Source organism: Ornithorhynchus anatinus, chromosome 5 (genome assembly GCF_004115215.2).
Source record: "Ornithorhynchus anatinus isolate Pmale09 chromosome 5, mOrnAna1.pri.v4, whole genome shotgun sequence".
NCBI lineage: Eukaryota > Metazoa > Chordata > Mammalia > Monotremata > Ornithorhynchidae > Ornithorhynchus > Ornithorhynchus anatinus.
In genome coordinates this window covers 69,294,358-69,321,706 of record NC_041732.1, presented here as the reverse complement: position 1 = coordinate 69,321,706, position 27,349 = coordinate 69,294,358, and the positions used below count along the sequence as shown (strand labels likewise).

The window sequence follows — 27,349 nt, the reverse complement described above, 5'->3', positions numbered from 1 at the left end:
CTCAATAAATATGATTGAACAAACGAATGAATGAAAGGTAGTTGGCTGCTCTTTAATGACTGCAGAAAAAACACTCAGAAGACATTCATGGGCTGGCCAGGGAGCCCAAGACACCACTTGCCAGCCATGCGACGACCCCTATTTCTGCAGATACACATTTTGCTGGTTGCAAATAAAACGAGAAGGAGAGGGAAGAGTGGCAGGCTGAACTTCCTGGGTGGCCATGACCCCAGGAGCTTAGGGCTGCTTGCAGGTCACAACAGCAGGGAGGAAGGGGGAGGGTTAGAAGTCCTTTAGTTCCTCCTTATCTTCTGAGATGTCGACCCGGTTCCTCTTGGCGAAAATATGATTGATCTCCATGAACGTTTTGCCCTTGGTCTCCGGGACAATCAGGTAGGTGTAGATGGTGGTGAGTAGGCAGATCACACCAAAGATGATAAAGCTATAAGGGCCAAGGGCTCCCTGCAGGAGGACAAGCGAGATAGAGGGAAGTCTAGGAGCTCTTTGCTGCCGTCCCTTTGAAGAGGGGCTAAAAGGGGGTCTGAATAGGCTGGATGTGCTAGTCTTGCTGAAAAACAGGGTACTGGGCTTCCAACCCAAGCTTGTATGTTTTTCTTTCCATCTTAGTGATCATGAGGATGGGAGTGGAGGAAAGTATGGAGTTTAAGTTCCTCAGCTTCCTGGACTGTCCAAACTACAAGTCCTAGAATGCTGTGGGACCTTTTTTCCCAAATATATTGATTAAGCGCTTACTATGTGCCAGGCACTGTGCTGAGTGCTAAGGTAGATACAAGCTAAACAGGTTGGAAACAGTCCTGTCCCACATGGGGCTCACAGTCTCAATCCTCATTTCACAAATGAGGTAACTGAGGCCCAGAGAAGTTAAATGGTTTGCCCAAGGTTACACAACAGACAAGTAGCAGAGGCAGGATTAGAACCCAGGTCCTCTGACTCCTGGGCTTGTGCTCTTTCCACTAAACCATGCTGCTTGCTTTGAGCCTGTACTAAGCATGTTACAACTGGGATGGCGTGACCAAAAGCTCCTGGTGGTCAGTGCCAGGGAGAGTGACCAGCTAACCAGGACTGAAACTGCCCATAACAACCCTTGAAAATTTAGCAAGCCAGCAAAATCAGGACAGGAGGCCGACTTAGAATGAAGGAGTGATTACCAGTTAGGGTCTCCTTCTCTGCTCCGTGTCACACCTTGGGTCCCAGATTTCAGTTATTGTATTTTCCCCTATTAAGATTTTCCCCTTATGAGTTTCCCTGGAGCTTGGGGACAGGCAAGGCTCACCTGGATAAAAGGGAAGACCAGCCCCACGGTGAAGTTGCAGAGCCAATGAACCGTTCCCCCGACCATGAACGCAGCTGGCCGGGAGGACTGCAGGAACATCTCTGTGATCACCAGCGAGGGGATGGGGCCTTGAGGGAGAAAAGAAGAGAAGAGAGGAAAGCGAGTGTGGGGAATTGGAACTTGAGTCGTCCCACCTTGGTGACTTTTGGAACATTCAGTAGATACCAATTCTGAAAATGTTCTACCCCACTCAAACACAGCTTTTTAATCAGTGGGTGTGGGGTGTCCTTTCTCCAAAGGCAGATTCAAAGAGAACTTCTTCCTATGATATAAGAAACCCTAAGAGCAATACAGAGAAATGGCATGCAACCAGTCAATCTGCATTGGTCAGGAAGGTTATTTTGTACCCTGGTTCTCTTACTCAAAAGAAGGCTAGCCAAAAAGGTGAGGGTGGTGTCAAGTCCAGCATCAAGTTGAGCAGGAGTGGAAGGAGAAAGAAAGAAATGGTGTCAATCTCAATTGGTGTCACTCTCCCCAGTGGGCCAGAATGCCTGGACCCATTGTCAAGTAGCTGGAGTAGGAACTCTGGGAACTCTGAGTAGTTAGCAGCAAGAGTTTTTTTTCAGATGGGTTTTTTTCTTACTCTGTCCTGCTGCTACTCTCCATCTCTGAGCAACTCTGCGAATGTGTGTCTGGAACACCCTGTCTGTCTCTCAACTGCTGTCTGTCTCGCCCTCCCTCTCTCCCTTTTTTCTTTGTCCTTCCTTTCTCCCCCTACATTTTTGCGTGGCTTAGTGGAAAGAGCACGGGCTTGGGAGTCAGAGGTTGTGGGTTCAAATCCCAACTCCGCCATTTGTCAGCTGTGTGACTTTGGGCAAGTCACTTAACTTCTCTGTGACTCAGTTACCTCATCTGTAAAATGGGGATCAAGACTGTGAGCCCCAAGCGGGACAACCTGATAACCTTGTTTCTATCCCAGCGCTTAGAACAGTGTTTGGCACATAGTAAGCACTTAAATACCATCATTATTATTTTCCTTTTTGGCTTCTCTCCCCCTCTCCTGAAAACATCTGGACTCCTGTCTACTCCCCTGGAACTCTACACTCACTTCTCCACTGCCCTCCCACTTGAAGCTCCAGAAAATGTGGCCAAATAGCCTACTCTATTGCAAAGAAACCAGTTACCTGTTTTCAAAGCCTTCTCAAATGTATTCATTAATGTAAGATTTCAGCCCGATTGCTCTTCCCATCACGCCTCTGAGGTTTTCATTGTGTAGCCAGGCCAAAATCAAACCACCTCCCCAAGTCCAGGGCTCTGACACACTAGCCCACCTTGCCTTTCCAAGATCACCCATTAAATCCCTCCCAGACCTGCTTCAGTAGCCAGAGGGATTGGGCTCTCTGCACAGGTTGGGGAGAGGGTGGAGGGAGCAGGGTAAGCAGCCCCTGAATACTCACTGGGCCCGATCGCATGTCCCACGACATACACAATGACACAGACGATGCTGAGAGTCGGCATCCCAGCCACTTGGTCCTGTGTGGGGAGAGTAGGGGTGATCTGGGAGGCTGGCCGGAGGCAGCCCCAAAGTGGTGGAAACCCTTATCTTTTCATCTCTGGGGGTCCACCCATTGGGTTGTAGCAGGGCCGGAACACACTAGGGGAGCCTTTACACTGATGGGACGGGGGCAACCAGAAGAGCTTGGAGATGGAAGCTGGGCCCACTGTCCCACACAGTTTCCTCTGGATCTTTTCCTGCTCCCAGAGGACTTCTGCTCTGGGGAGGTAGATTGGTGATGGTGAGCAGGGTTATTTCTTCCCATCCTGGGGCCTCAGTGGGTCCCCCCAGCCCTGCCAGTGGTGGGGGAGTGGGACTACACTCTCCCATCAACTAGACTCTCCCATCAACCATGCAAGGCAGAGGAGGGAGTGGGCTTGTTCCCCACCTGGAGCGCGAGGGCTGCGGTCAACACAGCGCAGGCCACACAGCAGATGCCGAAGCCAGCGAGCAGCAGCAGCCTCCTTCCCAAGACCTCCACAATGAAGACCTGGCGGAGAAGGTAATTTATCATCTTTATATTAATATTTGTTTCCTTCTCTAGACTCTAAGCTTGCTGTGGGCAGGGAATGTTTCTGTTACTCTGTACTCACCCGAGTGTTCAGTACCGTGCTCTGCGTATAGTGAGCACTCAATAAATATGATTGACTAACTGAAGGAGCAAGTGGAGGGACAGGCGCCTCTGAAAATCCCAGCCAGCCGGGCCCCACAGGAGCCAAGGGCCAGACTCTGCGAGCGCAGTCAGCCATGGGGCCCAGAGCCCATCGCTTTTCTATCCTCAGGGGTTTCGTCCACCCCCACCAGCCCCAGAATGGAGGGGGAGAGAGAAGTTGAGTGGGACAAGAGAACTCCATCAAATTCCAGAAGTACTGAGGGCAGCAGCCCTTCTCCAAGGCCAGAATTGCCATGAGGCCTAGAAGATAAAGCACGAGCCTGAGAGTCAGGAGACCCGAGTTCTAGATCCAGCTCCATCACTTGCCTGCTGCGTGTCCTGGGGCAAGACACTTAATTTCTCTGTGCCTCCATTTTCTCATGTGTAAAATGGGGATTAAATGTTCATTCCCATCTCCCACACCTTAGACTGGTTCTGATCTAATTGAATTATATGCTTGGGACATAATAAACACTTGACAATTCTATAATTCTTTTGGTAAGAACTGGCTTTCACATATGTGGGTCCTGGGTCTTGCACGATGATCTGGACAGTAGCAGGGAATGCCTCCTGCCACCCCCCCACCCCCACTCCCACCCCTCAGATCAAGGAAGCTGGTGGAAAATTTAACCAGCTAATCCTTGAGCTCCCCAAATTCCTTTGGGGAGGTGGGTCTGCCCCACTGCAGCTCTGATCCCTGGTTGCCTTAGCCTCTCCACAATTTTGCCTCTTTACACATCGAGAAGCTCCATCTGTTGCAGCCTGTCTCCTGGGCTCAGTTCCAGGCTGAATGAATTCAGTAATTCTGCCTTTCTGTGGACACTGAGCAGACGTAGTTACAACAGCAGAGGGGTGGGACTAGGGCCATGGCCTTCACTTTATGGCCCTCCTGAACATTGGCCCAGGATCAAGATTAGGGGCCCAGGCATCCAACATCCACCACTTATCCCAATCCCTGCTGGAGGGGGTATGTTTTATAGGCTTTCCAGCTCACTGTATGTCTGGTTCCCTGCAGTGCCAGGAATGAAAAGGTGGAATTGTTGGCCTCACAGTAAATCCTCAGGGAAAGCAATTGATTGCTCACCTTAAATGCCAGTTTTCTGTTGTAAGGGGGTGGGACCAATGGGGCAGGAAACTCTCAGGTCAGAGACTTGAGATCAGAGGCTGGGAGTCTAGCTCAAAGTGCCTCTGCAACTTGTCTGCTGTGTGACCTTGGGCAAGTCATATAAAAGTTCTCTGTGCCTCAGTTACCTAATCTGTAAAATGGGGATTAAGACCGTGAGCCCCACATGAGACATGAACAACATCCAACCTGATTAGCTTGTACAGTACCTGGTACACAGTAAGTACTCAACAAATACCATAAAAAGAAAGAGAGAAGCTGTGTGACTTAGTGGAAAGAACATGAGTCTACGGGTCAGAGGACCTGGGTTCTAAACTCAGATCCATCATTTGCCTGCTGTGTGACCTTGGACAAGCCACTTAATTTCTCTGTGTCTCAGTTTATTCACCTGCAAAATGGAAATTCAATACTTGTTCTCCCTCCGACGTAGGCTATGAGCACAGTGAGGGATAGGGTGTGCCTGAACTGAATACCTTGTACCCAGCCTATTGCTGAGTACAGAGTTTGGCGCATCATAAATTCTTAATAAATGCTACAGTGATGAGTTGTGGGGACCATCTCTTCCACTGAACCCGTGGAGTTTTGCCACCCATTATCTCAAAATGGTGCCACCTGGAGCCTAAAGCCAAGTGCAGGATGGGAGGAGTGAGGAACTCTGGAGTTTAAAACTTGACTCGCCCCTCTCTGAGGAATCTCACATGCTCCTGGGACCGTCTCCTCCCAGATCCCTGACTGTGGAATCCACCAGCTCTGGGCAGGCAATACGTACAGCTGCGATGGTCATCACTACATTGACTGCTCCAGTGCCGGCCGTCACATACTGAACATCTTCCGCCTTTACCCCCGCTTTCTGGTAGATCTTGTCTGCGTAGTAGTAGATCTAGAACGATATCAGAGAAATAGTCACAGGGGCCCACTGGGGTCCAAGGCACAGTCCCTGTTCAGTCAAAGCCAAAGCGGATCAGATCCCCTACATCCCCCCCAACACCAACTGGAAATGAGAAAAGCAACTCTTGATTCGGGTTCACAGCTTTCTTCTTGGGGTAGATTCTCACATTCCCCCTGAGGAACAACCACTCAAGTCTGAGGGCAGGCAAGCTCCAGTCCCCCTCAGGATGACCCCACACCCACCGCGTTAACCCCTGACAGCTGCTGGCCGGCCATCAGGACAATGATGGAGATGAGCTGCCACCGCAGGGGCTGGAAGGTGAAGAGGTTGAGGACGGACAGACGTCCCTCGGCCTTCTCTGCTTGGTCTTCGAGGCGCATCTCTTCCACCTCATCCTCCACATCATCCCAGCCTCTCAGTTTCCGTAAATCTGCAGGAGAGGACAGAGCCAGAGGCTGAAAATACAAGTCAGGCCACATCAGGGTGGTCCAGGGTCCACCCAACCTGGAGTCCCTCCCAAGTCCTCCAAGGCCTGTCCCTCCTGGACAGGAGGTTCCCTTCTGGGACAGGGGGTCCCTCCTAGGGCCCTCCCAAGCCTCTTGCCCCAAAGGATGCTGGGGAACTGTAGGATGGTAGACACTAGGTGTCTCCTCTACCACTGCCCAAATCAGTAGTTGAGTAAGTCCTCTCCCCTCTCTTCCCATGAAAATATAGTGTAATGTGAAAGGATGCTAAACAAAGTTTATTTTCCATTAGAAAATACTCTAAGGTGCATCAGTACATTTTTCATGGTATTTGTTGTGTTTACCATGTGCCAGGCACTATACTAAGTGCTAGGCTAGATAAAAGTTAAACATGTTGGACACAGTCCACATCCCACATGGGGCTCACTGTCTTAATCCCCATTTGGCCAATGAGGTAACTAAGGCACACAGAGGTTGTGTGACTTGGCAGAGGTCACTCAGACAAGGGGTGGAGCTGGGATTAGAACCCAGGTCCTTCTGAATCCCAGGACCATGCTCTATCCACTAGTCCACAATACTCAAGCCCAAGATCCAAAGTATTGACCCAAATAATAAAAATACATTTTAAAATATTGATTTTAAAACATGGCCTTTAATCAAACAACACAACTATATACCAGCAAGGAAAGATTTTGAATTCAATGCTTTGTGTACACATATGTCAATCTAGAACTTAATTTTTCAAGTGACATCTTTCACAGTCCTTGGCATAAAAAGGCACTTGGTGCTAACAGGCTTGAGATATCACTCTCTAAGCTAAATAAATCTGTCGATCTCGATGCTAAACTGGATTGGGCTTTAAGCATTCTATTCAAGTGAGTTAAAATACTTCAAAGGGAAGGGAAGTGCTTAAGCCAAAATAACTCTGAAATTATCTGGAAGTGAAGGAGAGTACTGTCAGTAATACATAACACTGAAATCTGGCAGTGGATTCCAGAGTACTTGAAGAAGAGCGGATTGTGTTATCACACGATTGTGGTACCTCTTCGAGCTCTTTCTTCCTCTCCCTTCTGGATCAGTGTGTACCTGGGGCTCTCAGGAAAGAAGGGCAGGAAGAGCAGCTGCAGCCCCGCAGGAACACCCGTCAGGCCGAGCAGAATGGGCCAGCCTGCAGAGAGCGTACATCATGTCCAGATAGCTTCCAGAGACTGACATCACTGATTAACACCCACACCCCTGCCCTCTCCCCGGAGGGGAACCTGCCCGGGGAATCCAGTCCCCCAGTGAATCTCATCATTGTCCTTGATACATTCATTCATTCAATTGTATTTATTGAGCACTTTACCTTGTGCAAAGCACTGTACTAAGAGCTTGGGAGAGCACAATGTAACAGTAAAAAGATACATTTCCTGCTCATATTGAGTTCACAGTCTCATAACAATAATGGTGATGATGATGATGGTATTTGTTCAGGGCTTACTATATGCCAAACACTGTTCTAAGCATTGGGGTAGATACAAGGTAATCAAGTTGTCCCGTGTGGAGCTCAGTCTTAATCCCCATGTTACAGGCGAGGTAATTGATACACAGAAATTTAAGTGACTTGCCCAATGTCACACAGCTGACAGGTGGTGGAGCTGGGGGTAGAACCCATGACCTCTGACTCCCAAGTCCGTGCTCTTTCCACTAAGCCATGCTGCTTCTAAGCCAACCCTAGAGAGAGTACAACATAAGAGTTGGTGGACACATTCCCTGCCCATAGTGAGTTTACAGTCTCGAGGGATGAGCTGACAGTCTAGAGGATCCTAGCTAGTCTCTGTCCATCTCTGAGAAGGAAGTTGCCCTTCTTTCCCCCACCCATCCACTCCACCCCCTCCACCGCAACTTTGGTTGACAGTGGGAAGGTGCCACGTGAGAGCCAATGAGAATTTATCACTCTCATTGCATTCTGGCCCCACCCTGGGCTTTCATTCATTCATTCATTCAATAGTATTTATTGAGGGCTTCACCTTCTTCACTTGCGAGAATGCTCCGGAGGCCAAAGATCTGGGCGATGAGGATGCCAATTGTGATGAAAAGCTGCGGCACCACCCCAATGGCTCCCCGCAGGTTTCTGGGGGACAGTTCTCCTAAGTACATGGGGACCACGTTGGAGGACAAACCTGGTGAACGGGGGATGAAAAATCAGATCAAGAGATATCCATCTTGTTGGGAGAGCCAGCAGTAGAAAGAAATTCATCACTTTCTTATGGTATTTAATAAGCACTTACAATGTTTTAGGCACTGTATTAAGCACTGGGTTAGGTACAAGTTAATCAGGTTGGACACAATCCATGTTCCACATGAGGCTCACAACCTTAATCCCCATTTTATAGGTGAGGTTACTGAGGCACAAAGAAGTTAAGTGATTTACCCACCGTAAATAAGCACTCAAATGCTACAATTATATTATTATTGGGCAGCACTGCTTCACCAGGACTGCTGGACTCACCCAGTAATAACACTACCTATGTCCATATATTTATAAATACATACACCACATATTATACATGTAATATGACATGATAAATACAATGCACAGTGCACATTTTGCCACATGTTCACACACACAAACATCATAAAAACACATACACATACACAGGGGCACCCATGGAAAAATTCCCTTCTCCTTCCTCCTGGAGCTATCGTGGCTGGAGGAAAAACCCACCCAGTGGATGTCTGAGGACCTGGATGATAGTGGGATGAGGAACTCTCTGGTGAGCCAAGTGACCCTTTCTATGTCCCAGGGCTTTGGGTGGGAAGTTGGATCGGTCGATGTCTATTCACCCTGCAGTGACCCAATAAATCACCTGGAGATGCTGAAACCCAGCAAAAACGTAGGTAAGTGATAGAGGGTGCCAAGGGGAGCCCAGGTACCCAGCCCAGCTTTCAGAACTCAGTTGAGCCACAGTTTGGTTTGTCACTAAAGCAACGACTAGGAGAGCAGACACTTTTGCTGCCTGCAAGCCTGAAGAGAGAGAAGAGCGGCAGGGATCACTGATCCTTGGGCCCTCAACGGACCCCAGAGCCCCGAGGATGGGCCTAGCCCATGCCTAGCCCGCCCTCCTGAAGCTGGCTCGCCACACAGGTTTAGTCGGATGGTAGAGCAGAATGCGGATACCTGCACATATTCCCACCACAATACGGGAAAGGATGATCATCTCATATGACTTGGCCACTTTGCTGGTTCCCATCAGGATGGCGGGGATGATGGAGAAGATGTTGTTGATCAGCAGGGTCCCCTTTCTGCAAGGAGAACAGTCAGGCCTTGCCCCTGGCCAGGATGAAGGATTGACCCCTTGTTTCTCGGCCTAGCCCCGTCTCCCGGTGGAAGGGAGTTCATTCAATCATATCTATTGAGAGCTTACTGTGTGCAGAGCACTGTACTAAGTGCTTGCAAGAGTTCAATGCAACAGTAAACAGTCACATGCCCTGCCCACAGTGAGCTGATGCTGAACATCATTTTGCTTGAGAGGAGCCCAGAAAGGTATGGTTTGGTGAAGAAACATCCAGAGGCAATGGGAATAGCCAATTTCAACCTCAGTGGCATTTACTGAGCACCAACTGACTACAAAGCACTATACATAGTGTTCAAGAGAGTAAAACAGATGCCAAACATAGGTTTCCTGCCCTTTAAGTGCTTATGATCTAAGAAAGCTTACAATCCTTCAACAGAATGGGAGCACGAGGATGAAAGAGAATACAAATGGTAGCAGTGCAAATACTTTAAGATCAATCAATCCGTCAAAAGTATTCACTGAGCACCTACTCTGTGTAGTCATAGTAAGCCCTTGGGAAAGTGCAATAGAAGGAGACATAATCCCTGCCCTTGAGAACCTTACACTCCATCAGGGGGACAGACATTAAAATACATTTTGAATGAGAAGATGGAAAGGGAATCAGTACATCAGTTAGTGCTTAATAGGGCTATCAAGTGCTAGGCTATATTGGGAATACTTAAGTCCTTAGGTGGACTTAGAAGTGCTAGAGTGACAATTGGTGGCCAGTCCAGATTAATGCAGGGCTCACAGGGTGGAAACCCAGGGGCCCCAGACTAGGGCCCCCTAACCCTGAACACCTCACAATGTAGTCCCTGGTAATAATAATTATGGCACTTGTTAAGCAATTACTATGTGCCAAGCATTTTTTTTTTAAGTACTGGGGTAGTTACAAGTTAATCGGATTAAACCCAGTCTCTGTCCCATATGGCACTCACAGTCTTAATCCCCATTTTACAGATGAGGTAACTGAGGCCTGAGACTTGCCCAAGGTCACACAGCAGACATGTGGTGGAGCTGGAATTAGAACCCAGCTCCTTCTGCCTGCCAGGCCCATGCACTACCTACTGAGCTATGCTGAATGAGCTTTGGGCCACTACCCACTCCTGCCAAAAGCTGCCCCTGAATGCCTCAGATAGAGAACACTTCCCTGCTGTCAGTGGAAGAATGTCCTCTCCCCTCCGACCCTGCAGCCCTGGAATGTTTCTGGGGACGGTGAGGAAAGAGCACGAGGGAACTGCAGATCCAGTCACGCAGGACCCATAGCCCCAGAAAACCTGGTTTAGAAAATCCCAGCTCAGGTTTGATTTTCATATCTCACCTGTCCTCTTCTCTCCCCGCCAAAACCATGGCTGGAATGTTGCTGGCCTAGGCAGAACTGTACCAGCTACTTCCCAGAAAGTACGGGGCTCAGGGACGAAATGCTAATAGCTCCATTAGCAATAACTATTAGTCCAGCCCCTTGGCAAGTGCTAATTATAGAGGGATTAGCAATTGACAAGAGTGGCAATTACCAGGACATACACTCCAACTGGCCATTGCCCCCAACCCCTCCTGCTGGGCTGAGGCAATGGAGCAGGGAAGCCAGCATGGGGATAGAGGAATATCTGAGCCAGTCTCTAAGCAGTTAAACCAGGGAGTGAGCTTCACTGTCATCCTACCCAGGTTGATGATGTCATGTGTCATCTGGGGACTAGCAAAATCCATTAGCCTAAGACAAATTGGGGTGTTAACTCAGCCCGAGTTGGAGGGATATAAACTGAGAGAAATAGATATTAATAGGAGAAAGCTTTCTAGAGGAAATGAGCTTTTAAGAGGGGTTTGAAGATGGGGAAAGCTGTGGTCTGATGGATTTGAAGAGAGGGAATTCTAGGCAAAGGGGCGGGCATGAGCAAGAGGTTGGAGGCAAGAGAGAAGAGAATGAGGCACAGGGAGAAGGTGAACTTAAGAGGACTGAAGGGAGCAAGTGAGATAAGGAAGAAGGGAAGGGCTGATTGAGTGCCACAAAGCTGATGGCCTGGAGTTTCTCTTTGATGTAGGGAGGAATGGGTAACAGTTGCAGGATTTTGAGGAATAGGGAGATGTGGGCAGAATGATGTTTTCAATCGATCACTCAATTTACTGAGGGCTTACTGTGTGCAGAGTGTTGTATTAAGCACTTGGAAAAGTACATTATAACAATATAACAGAATTGGTAGACAGTCTCTGCCCATAACGAATTTACAGTTTAAAGGGGGAGACAAGACACTGATATAAATTACAGATATGTACATAAGTGGTGTGGTGCTGAGGGAGGGGTGAATACAGGGAAAATTCAAGTGCAAGGTTGACGCAGAAGGAATTGGGAGAAGAGGAAAGGGGGGCTTAGTGAGGGAAGGCCTCTTGGAGGAGATGTGCCTTCAATAAGGCTTTGAAGACCGGGAGAGTAATTATCTGTTGGAAATGAAGAGGGAGGGAGTTCCATGCAAGAAGCAGGACATAGACAAAAGGCTGGTAGTGAGACAGTCGAAATGGAGATACAGTGAGTAGGTTGGCATAAGAGGAGAAAGTTTGCGGGCTGACTTGTAGGAGTGTGCAGTGAAGTGAGAAAGGAGGGGGGCAAGGTTATTGTGTGCTTTAAAGCAGATAGTAAGGAGTTTCAGTTTGATGCAGTGGTGAATAGGCAACCACTGAAGGTTCTTGAGCAGTACAGAAAAGTGGACTGAACACTTGCGTACAAAAATTATTTGGGCAGCAGAGTGAAGAATGGACTGAAGTGGGGAGAGATAGGAGGCAGGGAGGTCAACAAGGAGGCTGATAAAGCACTTATCCTATCCTGCCATGATTACTGTAAGTTTTAGAAAAATGATCTGGGCAGGAGAGTGAAGTATAGAATGGAGAGGGTCAACACTGGAGGCAGGGAGACCAGCGACAGGACCTATGCCGTAGTCAACCTGGGAAATGACAAGTGTCTGGACTAGCATGTTGGCTGGATGGAGGGGGAGGGGCAGATCTGGGAAATAGTGTGGAAGAAAAACTGACAGGATTTGGTAAAAGACTGAGTATGGGGCTGAAGAGGAGGGAAGAGTCAATGATAAGCTCCCTTCTTTCTTCCCTGACCAGCATCTTCAACCATTCACTTTTCAGTGGCTTCTTTCTCACTGCTTTTAAAAATGTTTATGTACCCCAATCCTAAAAAAAAGCCCTTCTCTTGACTTCATGGCTCCCACCAGTTACTGCCCTTCTGCCATTCCTCTCCAAACTTCTTGAGTGAGTTGCCTACCCCTGCTGTTTCTACTTTGCTCCAATTCTCTCCTTGATCCCCTCCAATCTGGCTTCCAGCCTCCCTGCCTCCTGCCCCCCACCACATACACACTCCATGGAAACAGCCCTCTCTAAATTCATCAGTGTCCTTCTTGCCAAATTCAACAGTCTCTATTCCATTTAAATTCTTATTTTCTCAGCTGACTTTGACACTGGGAACCATACACTTCCCTTTGAAACATCTAACTTGGACTTCATTGACACTTTTTTCTCATGGACTTCAACCTTTCTCACTACACCTTCTTGGTCACTTCCCAGTGTGGTAGTCCCCCAGTTCTCTGTTCTGTGTCCCCTTCTATTCTCCATCTACATCCACTCTTGTGGAGAACCCATTCTCTCCATGGCTTTAATTCCATCTCTAAATAGATGATTCCCAATTCTACCTCTCCAGCCTCTCTTCTTTTATGCAGTCACATTTCCTCTTGCCTTCAGAACATCTCTAACTCTAGACTGTAAGCTTGCTGTGGACAGGGACTGTGGCTACCAACTCTGTTATATTGTACTCTCCCAAGCACTTAATTCAGTGCTCTGAATGCAGTAAGCAGTTTTTAAATAACAATTGATTGATTGATTTCCCAACTGACATCTCACATTTAATATGTCCAAAACAGAACTCCTCATCTTCCCACACAACCCTGTCCTCCTCCTGACTTTCCCATAGCTCTAGACAACACCACTATCCTCCATGTTTTCCAAAACTGTAATCTTGGCATTATCTTTAATTCATTTCTCTTATTCAATGTGTCTATTCAGTCTGCCACCAATTCCTGACAGTTCAACTTTCACAACATTTCTAAAATTTACACTTGTCTTTCCATCCAAACAGCTACTATGCTGATCCAAGCACATAGTATATCCTGCTTTAACTACTGCATAAGCCTTCTCACTGACTCTCCCTATTCCAGCTCATACTTCCCTCTGCTACCCAGATGACTTTTCTAAAAAAAAAATTCAGTCCATGTTTCCCCACTCCTCAAGAACTTACACATCAAACAGACACTCCTTTCCATCAGCTCTAATCACCTTGTCCCCTCCTTCTTTACCACACTGATTTCCTACAGCAACCTAGTCCCAGGTGGGATAGGGACTGTTTGAGACAATTGTCTTGTACCAACTCCAACACTTAGCACAATGCTTGGCACATAGTAAGTGCTTATTGTTATTAATATTAATCATCTTATCTTGTCATTTGTCCAGGACTTGAATATTGATTTCTGTCTCACTTACCTGCCACATTTGTTCACCATTGGGCCAACCATTAGGGAACCCAAGAAGCCTCCCAGGGGAAACATGGAAACACTGATAGACCAGAGCAAGGTGAAGAAGGTCTCTTCCATATACTGTCCTGTTCTCTCATGGTAGGTTTGGTTGTAAAATTCTTGCATGAACTGGAAGACAGAAACACCCAGCTTGACCCAGGAAGAAAAAAACATCTGCAGCCTTTAGACCACGTTCCTTCGAGGAAAGATGGGCCGAGAAATAGTGTGGCCTAGCGGAGAGAGCATGGGCCTGAGAATCAGAGGGTCTGGGTTCCAATGTCAGCTCCACCCCTTGTCTGGTGTGTGTGATGAGTTCCCTTATCTGTGAAATGGGGATTAAGTCTATGAGTACCATCACAGCACTTGTGCATATTTGTATATATTATTCATTACTCTATTCTTTTTAATAATGCACATATATCTATGATTCTATTTATCTATTTTGATGCTACTGATGCCTACTTGCTTTGTTTTGCTGTCTGTCTCCCCCTTTTAGACTATGAGCCCGTTGTTGGGCAGGGATTGTCTCTATCTGTTGCTGAATTGTACAGTCCAAGCGCTTAGTACAGTGCTCTGCACACAGTAAGCGTTCAGTAAATACCACTGAATGAATGAATGTAGGACATGGACTGTGTTCAACCTATCTTGTATGCACCCCCACGCTTAGTACAGTGCTTGGCATATAGTAAAGGAAGAAAGGTGGTTGGAACAGTTTCACTCCCAAGGGCTACAGACTCTACAGTAATCTTGTCTGGACTAGACATGAGCAAAAGAGAGAAAGCCACAGTGCTAGCTAACAGTATTTGCTGAACTCCTACTGGGAGCAGTGCACTGTACCAAACACTTGGGAAGGTACAGTATAACAGGTTGGTAGGCATGTTCCTTGCCCCTAATGAGCTTACAGTCTAAATGTGATGCAGGAAAAATTCTCAGCCAACTGAAAATAGGTTTTGATACATTTATAGGCAAGGGACCTGTCTTGGGCTATCGGTGGAATGGGAGGGATGTAGAGGGAAAAGTTAGGGTGTGCATGGATACCTCTGAAACCCATTGCCCAGCTACAGAATACTAGGATGGATGGACTTTTGGTCTGCCCCAATAATGGCAGTGCTTATGGTCTTTTTTGGTATGGTATTTCTTAAGCACTTACTATATGCCAGGTGCTGACCTAAGTCCTGGGGTAGGTAGCAGCCACATAATAATAACAATAATAACTGTGGTATTTGCTAAGGGCTTACTATGCACACCTGGGGTGGATACAAGGAAATCGGGATGGACAGTTCCTGTTCCATGTGGGGCTCACAGTCTAAACCTTCATTTTACAGATGCGGTAACAGGCATAGTGAAGTAACGTCCAAGGTCACAGAGCAGACTAGTGACAGAGCCAGCATTAGAAGCCATGTCCTTCTGACTCCAGGCCTGTGGCCTATCCACTAGGTCATGCGGCATCTCAATACTATGCTGCTAGTCTTAGATGGCCTTGTTTTTCTGGGGAATCATTTCACGAACAACGGAGGACCCTACCAGTGCTGGAGAGTTGATGACAGCCACATTATATCCATACTGGAACGATGATCCAAATGCGGCCACCAGTGTCACCAGGGCAAGCATAACAGTCAGCTTCTGTGGAGAGACCACCAGTTGGATACAGAGAGCAGGAGGTGGGGGGTGAAGGAACTTCAGTGGCCTTCAGAGGCTCTCCTGCCCCAAGGCAGAACCCATCCAGGATGGGCACCAATGGAATGGCCACTGCCTGACCCTAGAGAGAGTCTGTCTCCTAAAGCCATTTTCATCAGCACCACCCGCCTCGCCCAAGCAATCGATCAATGTTTCACCACTTCTTGTGTAGGTTAAAGGAGACCCAGTGTCTTCAGGAAATGCATCCAGATTTTTTGGGGAAAAGGGAGGAAGGGAAGGCGCACAGAATCCAACACACCAACACCTTCCAGCCTGCCAGATTATTTGCCAAAATGGGCCAGTTGTTTGCTATGGACTGAACAGCACAATGTGCCATCAGAAGGGGCCACAAGCTGGGCCAGTGAAATTGAGCAGGGCCCCTGAAGGGGGAGAAATTGCTCTCGCTAAACCATTTTTTTCTTTTTTTTTTAGTGGAATTTGTTAAGTGTTTACTATGTGCCAGGTACTGTACTAAGTATTGGGGTAGATATAAGATAACCAGGTTGGACACAGTCCATGTCTCTCATGGGGCTCAAAGTCTTAATCCCCATTTTACGGATGAGGTAACTGAGGCACAGAGAAGTGAAGTGATTTGCCCAAGGTTACACAGCAGACAAGTGGTATAGCCAGGATTCGAATGCAGTTCCTTCTAGACCCATGCTCTATCTATTAAGCCAATTTGCTTCTCATACTTTTGTTAAAGGAGGCAATGTAGTGGAAAGAGCATGAGGTTGTGAGCCAGGAAACCTACGTTCTAATTGGTATTTGTATTTGTTAAGCGCTTACTATGTGCAGAGCACTGTTCTAAGCGCTGGGGTGAATACAGGGTAATCAGGTTGTCCCACGTGGGGCTCACAGTCTTCATCCCCATTTTAAGATGAGATTACTGAGGCACAGAGAAGTTAAATGACTTGCCCACAGTCACATAACTGACAAGTGGCAGAGCTGGGATTCGAACCCATGACCTCTGACTCCCAAGTCCTTGCTCTTTCCACTGAGCCATGCTGCTTCTCTAATAATTACCACTATGCCACCTACCTGCGGTGAGACCTTAGGCAAGTCGCTTAAATTCTCAGTGTCTCAGTTCCCTCATCTGCAAAATGGGGATGCAATACCTGTTTCCCCTTCCCTACTTAGACTGTAGGGGATACATGTCTGGGTTTTTCTCCAGATGCATTGCTCTTTACTTCGTTGAAGACTTAGAATTAAGAAGTGGTGTGTCTAGTGGATCCCCCCCTCAGGGTTGCACCTGGAGAGTTTGCAGTATTCTACCAGTCTCAACTACAGGAGGGAGAGTCAAGCACAGGCATACCCATTCCATTCCTAGCTCAGCCAGTGGCTAGCGAGTGGAAGGCAATCTGTTACCAGGCAAAACTCACATGTGCTGGGCAGCAGCATCATGGGAGCGAGTCAAGGGCAGAAACTCAGGTTTACCACACAGAGAGAGACAATGGTAAAACACTTCTGTATTTTTCCAAGAAAACTCTATGGATACACTACCAGAATTATTCCAGATGGAGGCATTATGGTAGAGATGTGTCAGTGGTATTGCTATGGGTTGGAGACAACTTGACAGCATAAGACAAAACAAGACAGATTGTCAGCCCCATGTGGGACCTAATTATCTTGTATCTACTCCAGCGCTCAGTTCAGTGCTGGCATATATTAAGCACTCAAATGCAATAATTTAATGTATTTTTATTTACCTTGTCCTTGTCATAGTGGTGGTTAGGCTTTAGACCATACCTGGCACTTTAAACACCTTTACCTCCTGTCAAATTCACGAAACACCAGTGCCCAGCTTCAAAGAGGGGCCTGAGGTCTAGTCTTACTCAAGTGGAGGAGTTCAAGTGTGCCTCCAAATGTATAACCCCACCATACCTTTAGCATTTCAATTTTCCAAACTCCCCCCAGTATTTCCTGTGTTCATGAACTCCAGTCTGCTGGGTGAATTTCATGTCTCTCAGAGTAAAGGTGTTTGTGGTTGGAATTTATTCCCATTCTAATACCAACACGGGTTCTGTTTGGGCATTTTATTGCCCTTTGGCCTCAGACAGGGAGCAACTCCAACTCCCGGGGGACTCCCAAAGTCTGTTATTATGATTATATTTGTTAAGTGCTTAATATGTGTCAAACACTGTTCTAAGCACTGGGATATATACAAGTTAATCAGGCCAAACATATAAAGTGTCTTTCCCAAGGTCACACAGCAGGCAACTGGCAAATCCAGGGTTAGATAAGCACTCAAATACTATTGAATGAGTGAATGAACCCAGGTCCTCTGACTCCCAGTTCCAGGCTTTTTCCACCAAATCACAGATGTCCACCCTTTGAAGTAATGGGGGCAAAGACCCCCACAGCTGTCTGAGCTGAATGCCTAGCCTTGGTCATCCCAAGTCTCAGTTGAGATCTGAAAATTTCCAGTCTGGACTGAAAAGACCTCAAATGGTGGTTTGGGGCCCATTAGCTCTCTGAAACCTGCTCCCTTCCAGTCCTAATTCTCTCCAAAGATCTTTTGTTTTGCCTGAGACTCAAAATAGTCAGTAAATTCCCCAAGGTCAGGATTGGGTTTCTCTACTTCTATTTTATAACTTTCTCCCAGATCCACCCATTCCTCACCACCCAAAGAGCTACCATCCTTGAAATTCTATTGGACTTCTCCAAGCATACAGTATTATGCTCTGTACCCAGTAAATTCTTAATAAATACCTTTGATCAAAGGATTGACTGAGTACAAGGCCTGGTCACATAGCAGCTAGATTAATGGACCAGTCAGTCTCCCCAGCTCTACTCTCTCCCCCTTCTCCCCTACTATTGAACTGAGCATTTTCCTGGAACATCTCTCAACTCACATCTCTCAGAAAAAGCTTCACTGGCTTCCTGGGGCTCTCCGGAGCTAAGAAACAACATGGCTTAGGGAAAAGAGCACGGGCCTGGGAGCCAATCAATCAATCAGTGGTGTTTATTGAGCACTTCCTATATGCAGAACACTGTTCAAAGCACTTGGGATAATACACTACTAGAGAACTAGTAGACATACTCCCTGCCTATTATGAGCTTACCTTAATGAGTGGGGGACAGGCATTAATATGAATAAATAATATGAATGAATAATTTATAATAGATCATTTAAAGATATGTCAAAAGAGCTGTGGGGTTAGGGAGAATATCAAATGTCCAAAGGTTACAGATCAAAGTGCATAGATGACGCAGAAGGGAGAGCGAGCCAAGGAAAAGAGGCCTTAATCAGGGAAGGCCTCATGGAGAAGAAGTGACCTTAACTGTGCTTTGAAAGTGGAGAGAGAGGTGATCTGGCTGGTGCATATGGAGGGGGAGAGAGTTCCAGCATAGGGGGAGGACTTGGGGAAGGGGTCGGTGATGAGATAGACATGATTGGGGCAGTGATAAAGTTGGCACCAGAGGACTGAAGTGTGTGGGCTGGGCTGCAGTAGGCAATTAGCAAGGTGAGGTAGGATGGGGCAAGCTGACTGAGTGCTTTAAAGCCGACAGTAAAGGGTTTCTGTTTGAGGTTGAGGTAGATGGGCAACAGTTGGAGGTTCTTGAGGTGTGGAGTACTGAACTGAATGTTAAGAGTACTGAATGTTTTTGTGAACAGATGATCCATGCAGCTGAATGAAGTATGGATTGGAGTGGGGAGAGACAGGAGGCAGGGAGGTCAGTGAGGAAACATATGCAGTAGTCCAGGCAACTATTTGGTTCAGCCTGGTAGCAGTTTGCTAATATTCGCCCTTATCTCTCCATCCAATGTTGTGAAAGTAGAACTGACAGGATTTGGTGGCAGATTGAATATGTGGGTGGAATGAGAGAGGTGAGTAGAGGACAAAGACAAGGTTATGGGCTTGTGAGACAGAGAGGATAGGGGTGTTGTGTACAGTGATGGGAAAGGTGGGGGAAAGCAGGGCTTGGGTGGGAAGATAAGGAATTCAGTTTTACACGTGTTTAATTTGAGGAGTCGGCAGGATATCCAAGTAGATATGTCTTGGAGGTAGAAGGAAATGTGAGATTGCAGGGAAGGAGAGAGGTCAGGGCTAGAGATGTAGATTTGGGGATCATCTGCATAGAGATGGTAATTGAAGCCAAGGGAGTCACTCCAAGGAGTTCTCCAAAGGAGTGGCAGTGGGAGAATAGAAGGGGACCTAGAACTGAACCATGAGGAACTCCTACTGTCAGAGGGTGGGAGGCAGAGGAGGGGGCCAGCAAAAGAGACTGAGAAGGAATGGTCAGACAGATAGGAGGAGAAAAAGGAGAGGACAGTATCAGTGAATGAAAGGTTGGATAAAGTTTCAAGGAGAATGGGGTGGTCTACAGTGTCAAAGGCAGCTGAGAGGTCTAGGAGGATTAGGATAAAGTAGAGTCGTCCACCAGATTTGGCAAGAAGGAAGCCATTAATTACGTTAGAGAGGGCTGTTTCTGTGAAATGAAGGGGCTGAAAGCCAGATTGGAGGGGAGGGGTCTAGTAGAGAATTGGAGTCAGAGGACCTGGGTTCTAATCCTGGCTCTATTGCTCACTGTATGACCTTGGGCAAGTCACTTCACTTCTCTGTGCCTCAATTTCCTCCACTTTAAAATGGGGATTAAATTCCTGTTCACCCTTCTACTTAGGCTGTGAACCCCATGTGGGACAGGGATTGTGTCTGACCTAATTAACTTGTATCTACCCCAGACCTTAGAACCATGTTTGACAAATAGTAAGTACTTAAATACCATAAAAAAAAGAAAATATCCTCAAATAAGGTTTCAAGGCTCTCCACCAACCTACTCCACAGGACCTTTCTGCTCTCTTTATCCACTATTCCCCACAGGCTCTCTCATTTACTCTTAAGCCAGCCTCCTAGCTGAACTCTGCTCTCAAATCTCCAGCCTCCTTTCTCTCGTTCAAACTGTTCCTTCCAGCTAGGAACTCCCTCCCTCTTCAAATCAGATAGACCACAGCTCTCACACATATTCAAAACCCTCCTAAATTCCCACCTGTTCCAAGAGGTGGGCAGGAAATGTCACTTCTTTTTTGTGTACCTCCTTAATGTCTAAGATTGTGCAATTAGGCAATCACTCCTAATGCTGCTACGACTACTCCACTGCACTGTTAAGTACAGCACAGTGCTCTGCACACAGTAGGCGTGCAATCAATGCCACTGTTTGATTGATGGGAGGGGAATTTAGGAGCTTAGGGAAGGAAGTTGTTGTCTAAAATCGAGTGTCCGACCTTCCCCTAGCACCCTCTCACCATCTTCTCCCCAAGGCTAGATTACTGTGTCATCCTGCTCTCTGATCTCCCTTCCTCCTCTCTCTCCCCACTCCAGTCTATTCTTCACTCTGCTGCCTGGCTCATCTTCCTGCAGAAATGCTCTGGGCATGTCACTCCCCTTCTTAAAAACCTCCAGTGGTTGCCTATCGACCTCCGCGCAAAACAATCTTCTCACTCTAGGCTTCAAGGCTCTCCATCACCTTGCCCCTTCCTACCTCTCATCCCTTCTCTCTTTCCACTGCCCACCCCGCACGCTCTGCTCCTCTGCCGCCCACCTCCTCACCATCCCCCGTTCTCTCCTATCCCGCTGTCGACCCCTGGGCCATGCCCTCCCTCTTCACCTCTGCCAAACTCATTCTCTTCTCTTCAAAACCCTACTTACAGCTCACCTCCTCCAAGAGGCCTTCCCAGACTGAGCTCCCCTTCTACCTCTACTCCTTCTACCGCCCCCCTTCACCTCTCCGCAGCTAAACCCTCTTTTCCCCCCATTTCCCTCTGCTCCTCCCCCCTCCCTTCCAATCCCCTCAGCACTGTACTCGTCTGCTCAACTGTATATATTTTCATTACCCTATTTATTTAGTTAATGAAATGTACATCACCTTAATTCTATTTATTTGCTATCGTTTTAATGAGATGTTCATCCCCTTGATTCTATTTATTGCTATTGTTCTTGTCTGTCCATCTCCCCCGATTAGACTGTAAGCCCATCAAAGAGCAGGGACTGTCTCTATATGTTACCGATTTGTACATTCCAAGTGCTTAGTACAGTGCTCTGTACATAGTAAGTGCTCAATAAATACAATTGAATGAATGAATGAATGAAGGCTGTCACTGTAGTACTCCTTTCAGTCCTCCTGTTCTTCGACTTCCCTTGTCTCTCCGCTGCAGCCAGGCCATCACCAAGCCCTGCTCTTTCTTCCCCTGTAGCTGACCAATGATATTTATTGAGCACCTACTGAGAACAAGAAAGTGCATCAGAAATGAGACAGACTCCCTGTCCTCAAGGAGCTCCCACTTTAATGGGAAGCAGCATGGCCAAGTGGGAAGAGCCTGGATCTGAGAGTCAGAAGACCTGGGTCCTGATCCTGACTCAGGCTCAGAGAAGTCAAGTGACTTAACCAAGATTACATAGCAGGCAAGTGACAGTTTCCTCCTCTGAAAATGGGAATTAGATATATGTTCTATCTTTCACTTAGACTGTGTGTTCATATGGGTCAGAGACTGTTTTTTTCTGACTTGATTATCTTATGTCTATCCCAGACTTTAGTACAGTATTTGGCACACAATAAGCCATTAACAAATACTATTAAGGGGATTTCTCTCAGTGTCAGGCCTGCCCCTTTCTCTTCACCTCTCCAGCCTCAGCCTAAACCTAGGGCTTTACTCCCACCAAACTGGAATTAACCCCAACTTCAGAGACAGATTCCCTCTCTCCAGCCTCCCCTCCCTCTAGTCTGCCCTCCACATTGCAGCTGAAAGTTTTCCAGGAGCCTCTTTCATAAATACAACCAACTGATACAATAAACACAAGTGATTGCTTGGACTGTGAGCCCCATGAGGGAGAGGGACCGTTTCCAACCTTATTATCTTGTATCTACACCAATGCTTAGTACAGTGCTTGGCACATAGTAAACATTTAACAAGTACAATTTTATTATTATTCACTGAAAAACCTACCTACTTTAGGAAGTCTTCTGTAGATTGGTCCTAGAAGTCTCTAGTCATTCCAGTGGATTCCAGGGAGCCTCAGCTACCTGGGGACATTTCTATGCTGTGGGTTTATGACTTGTGTTTGCATTTAGAGTCTTTCATTAGGTATTTCTAACCCATGGATAATTGCTACCTGGCTTTATTTTTGTTTTATGCTGAGAAATTATTAAATCACTCCTGGGTGGAGTCAGTGTCTTGCATTTAGAATATCACCTCTACTCCTCCCTACTCCAGGTCCCCTAACTCTGGATGGATGCCCAGTGGATACATTAATTGACTGAGGACAGGTGTGAATGGAAGCTGGGGACCAATGGGGCACCCCAGGGCCAGAGTCACCAAGGTCCCCAAGCCCAATTCCTGCCTCACCCCTGTCTGTTGGGCCCCAGCAGAGGCCCTGACTCTGCCAGTCATCCTCACCCTCCTCTCCTCCCCACCCACCCAACCATGCTCTGTGTCACTCATTCCTACCCCTGTTAAGTATTATCATGGGGAGGGGCCACCTCTTGCTACTCCTGATCTCAGGCCAAAACTGGAGATCATTTCCCTGCAGGGATAATCATTCCCTAGTGCGCTCTCCCACAGGAATTGCAAAGTGTCACGGTGGGTGTCAGAGACAGCCACAACCTATGTCCTCTGGTGTGAGGGCTGCTGCCAAGGAGCTGGACCAGAGAGCTGCTTCTGTAGGCAAACAGCACCAGAGGCTGAGCTGGGCAAGGCTGGAGTTGGACAACTGGAGACCAGGGTATCAAGTCCCTGGGGCTCCACAACAATCAATATAGCCTTGTCATATTACCTGACCAGTAATAACATATGGTTCAGTGCAGCATGGCCTATTGGAAAGAGCTCAGAATGAGAGTCAGGAGTCCAAAGCTCTCATTCCAGCCCTTTCCTTAGGCTGTTGTGTAACCATAGACAAAGTCACAAACTCTCTGAGCCTCAAGTTCCTCTACTGAGGATAATGGTACCTTTCTATGGTATTTAACAGCAACAATAATAATAATAATGATAATGATGGAATTTGTTAAGTGCTTACTAGGTGCCAGGCACTCTATTAAGCACTAGGGTAGAAATAAGCTAATCAGGTTGGACACAGTCCCTGTCTCACATAGGGCTCATAATCTTAATCCTCATTTTACAGATGAGGTAACAGATGCACAAAGAAGTGAAGTGACTTGCCCAAGGTCACATAGCAGATAAGTGGCAGATCTGGAATTAGAACCCAGGACCTGATTCCCAGGCCCAAGCTCTACCCACTACACTACACTGTTTCTCAATAGGCTACACTGCTTCCCTCCCCACCTCACAAGGGAGGACAAAATGAGACAATGGATGTAAAAGTGTGCTACTTTTTCCAGTTTATCATAAGGTTTTATTATCAGTGTGTTGAGTCAACATTTCCCTCTCTGGTAGCATGAGGCACAACTGACACCAGCACTTTACAGGAAGAGGCAAACATCCATTCCCTTAGAGTATTCATGCACTCCCACGGCTTCAACTATCATCTATATGTGGTTGATTCCCAAATCTAATGATAATAATAATAATAGTAGTAGTATTTGTTAAGCACATACTATATGCCAGGCACTGTTCTAAGCACTGGGGTAAATACAAGATAATTGGGTTGGACACAGTCCATGTCTCATATGGGGCTCAAAGTCTTAATCCCCATTTTACAAATGAGGGAACTGAGACACAGAGAAGTTTAGTGACTTTCCAAAGTCACAAAGCAGAAAAGTGGCAGAGCCAGGATTAGAACCCAGGTCCTTCTGAGTCCCAGGGCTGTACTTTATCCACTAGACATTACACTGCTTCTTGGGGTTACATCTCTAGCCCTGAACTCTCTCTCATTCTCCGCAGTCTCACATGTCCTCTTGCCTTCACAACATCACTATTTGGATGTCCTGCCAACACCTCAAACTTAACATGTCCAAAACAGAACCTGTCATCTTTCCATGCAAACCCTGTCCTTCCCAAGGCTTTCCCATCACTGCAGGCAGTACCACCAACCTCCCTGTCTCACATAAATGTAACTTTGGCATTAACCTCCATTCATCTCTCTCATTCGGGCTGTATATTCATTCTATCACCAAATTCTTGTCAGTGCTACCTTCACAGCATCTCCAGAATCCATCCCTTCCTCTCCATCCAAACTACTACTATGAACCAAGCACTGACAGTATCCTTCCTTGACTACTGCATCAGCCTCTTTGCTGACCTCCCTGCTTCATGTCTCTTCCCTCTTCAGTCCATACTTCACTCTGCTGCCCAGATCATTTTTTAAAAATACTCAGCCTACATCTCCCTTATCATAAATCTCCAATGTCTGGTCATCAATTTCCACATCAAACAAACTCCTTCTCATTAACTTTGGAGCACTCAATCACCTCTCCTGACCTTGCAGCTCTCCTACTACAACTCAGCCCATATACTTCTCTAACACCAACCTACTCACTCGACCTCAATCTCATCTTTCTCTCTGCCAATCCCTTGACACTTCTTCCCTCTGGTCTGGAATGTCCTTTCCCTTCATATCGGACAGACCACCAATCTCCCATCCTGCAAAGCTCTACTAAAACACATCTCCTTCAAGAGGCCTCAATAGGCTGAGGCAAGTCTTTCCTGCCTTCTCCTTGATGCTCTGGCCTGGCGCCCCCTGCAAACACCATCCTCCTCTCTCCAGCTGCCTGCTGAAAGTATAGAAACTCCCCTGCTGGTTTGTGAGGCTAATCAGAACTATCAGTGATTAAAACAGTGGTGTTTAATGAGCACTTATGTGCAGAGGATTGTGCTAAACACTTGGGAAGTACAATGCATGTGGTAGACATGATCCATGCCCTCGTGGAGCTTGCCAACTAGTCAGAAAGTCAGACAAACTGAATTATAGATGTGGGGAGCAGCAGAGTGTAATGATATGTACATAAGTGTTTCAAGGCAGGGGCAAGGGGGATGAATAACAAAGTGCCTGGAAGTATAAACTCAAGTGCTTAGGTGACACGGAAGGGAAAATAGGGTAGGAAGATGAGAGGATAGACTGGGCAGGCTTCTTGAAGGAGATATGATTTTAGTAGGGCCTCGAAAACAGGGAGCATAGGGATCTGGTGGAAATTAGGGGGCAGAAGGGAGGACTTGGAAAAGAAGTCAAGGGGGAGAGAGATGAGACTTAGATACAGTGAGTAGGTTAGTGTTAGAGTTGTGTGTGGACTGGGATGTAGTGGAAAATGAGCAAGAATTTGCCTGTTCCTCAAAAAGAACCTAGGTGTTCTGGAGAGAGAGTCAGGGATGGAAAGAGACAGAGAGATTTCTACAGTTTACATTTGCTGAGTCTCTATTAAAGTTCCCTGGTTCCTCAGTAATAGTGAAGTCATAGTGGGACACAGGGACCACGAGAGAGACAGAGACAAAGTTTCTGAAATAGAATCAGGATCCTTCCCTGTCCTTAACCCCATTGCCCTGCCAAACTCATCTCCTCCTGGGAGGGTATAGAGAGCTGCCACCACTGTGCCCTCATAAACCATGCAATACCTTTTCATAAACCCCCAATCACAACCCTGTTGCTGGCCCAGAGAGAGAGGAGGAGGAGAAGATGAAAAACAGAGGTGTCTCCAGGTGGGCTAGACAGCACCACAATATCTCACACTGCTTCTTCTCCAGTTCCACTCTCTCCTCATTATGCCGCTGACTAACAAAGTTAAATGATGTAGACAGTGGTTGTGGCACCCAAGTACTATGGCAGTTTATCAGATTATCTTGGAGGACTTCACCAAATAGCAGGGTTACTGTTTATGAAGAAGGTAGTCCTTCAGGGAGATCTTAGTCCTTCAGGGAGATCTTTCCTGGGGCCCCTCAGTCCTGGTCCTCAGAAGAGCCTTCCAACCCTGCTCCACCCTTCCAACTTTCCACCACTCCCTATAGCTTGCCACCTCCCCCATGCCCCTAACTCCTCTCTGCCCCAAGGACAGGTCACTTACCCCTGGCCTCGAGGCACATGACTGAGCTGCTCCTCCGGGGTTTTCCATCCTCTCTCAAGTACTGCCCGTCACCCTCTAAGGAAAGCAACAGTTGTCCCAGAAGGATAGAAAAGTCATTCTGGTTACCCTTCAACCTTGCTGGGTGCAGTCAGTGGATTTTTATAGTTCAGCAAAACCCAGCTGACCTCTGAACCATCATGGGCTCCTTAGAGGCTTGCCTTCCTTTCACTCCTCCTTCGAGATAAAGGCTGCACTGAGATTGGACAGGCAGGACCCATTCGGAGTCTCTATCTGGGCTCTGACCCTGGGCCTGAATCGGGAAGTTGTCGCAGGGGCAGGGGTTGATGTGGACATGCTACCGGCTAATGTGGTCAGCGCCCGTAGAGGGCCACAGTATCAACTACTCAGTGCCGCTCCTGACCTGTGGGAGGGTGGGGAAGAGAAGCTGAGTGGGGCAAGGTGGTTCAAGATGGGCTTACTGCCTGGTGCCCCTTTATTCTCTCTTCCCCTTTGGATTTTGTTTCTTTTCCCTTTCCAAAATTTATTTCACATCGAGCGGTATAAAGAGAGACAGTTCTCACATTCACAAAACCTCATTTTTCCCGGGGTCTGGACTGGCTGCATGGTGTAGTGGATAGAGCATGGGCCTGGGAGTCAGAAGGTCCTGGGTTCTAATCCTGTCTGTGTGGCCTTGGGCAAGTCATTTCACTTCTCTGTACCTCAGTTATTTCATCTGTAAAATGGGGATTGAGATAGTGAGCCCAATGTGGGACAGGGAACGTGTCCAACCCAATTTGCTTTTATCCTCCCCAGCACCTAGTACAGCTCTTGGCATGTAGTAAGAGCTTAACAAATACCAGAATTATTATTAC

General features: G+C 47.1%; 1 protein-coding gene and 1 non-coding gene across 2 annotated transcripts; one reads left to right on the top strand and one right to left on the bottom strand.

The window, feature by feature from the left end:
* Nucleotides 1–27,063, bottom strand: LOC100073822 (solute carrier family 2, facilitated glucose transporter member 5-like). The gene is made up of 12 exons (XM_007665320.3): nt 26,478–27,063; nt 15,381–15,479; nt 13,825–13,985; nt 9,138–9,262; nt 7,987–8,139; nt 7,020–7,145; nt 5,756–5,943; nt 5,394–5,504; nt 3,238–3,339; nt 2,752–2,827; nt 1,295–1,422; nt 1–462 (listed from the first exon to the last, which is right to left on the bottom strand). The coding sequence occupies exons 1-12, from the start codon at nt 26,523–26,525 to the stop codon at nt 283–285; spliced, it is 1,497 nt and encodes a 498-aa protein (XP_007663510.1). The 5' UTR covers nt 26,526–27,063; the 3' UTR covers nt 1–282.
* On the top strand, nt 16,765–16,902 carry LOC114812588. The gene has a single exon (XR_003760239.1). It is a non-coding gene; the product is annotated as a small nucleolar RNA SNORA7 (small nucleolar RNA).
* Nucleotides 27,064–27,349: the final 286 nt, after the last annotated feature.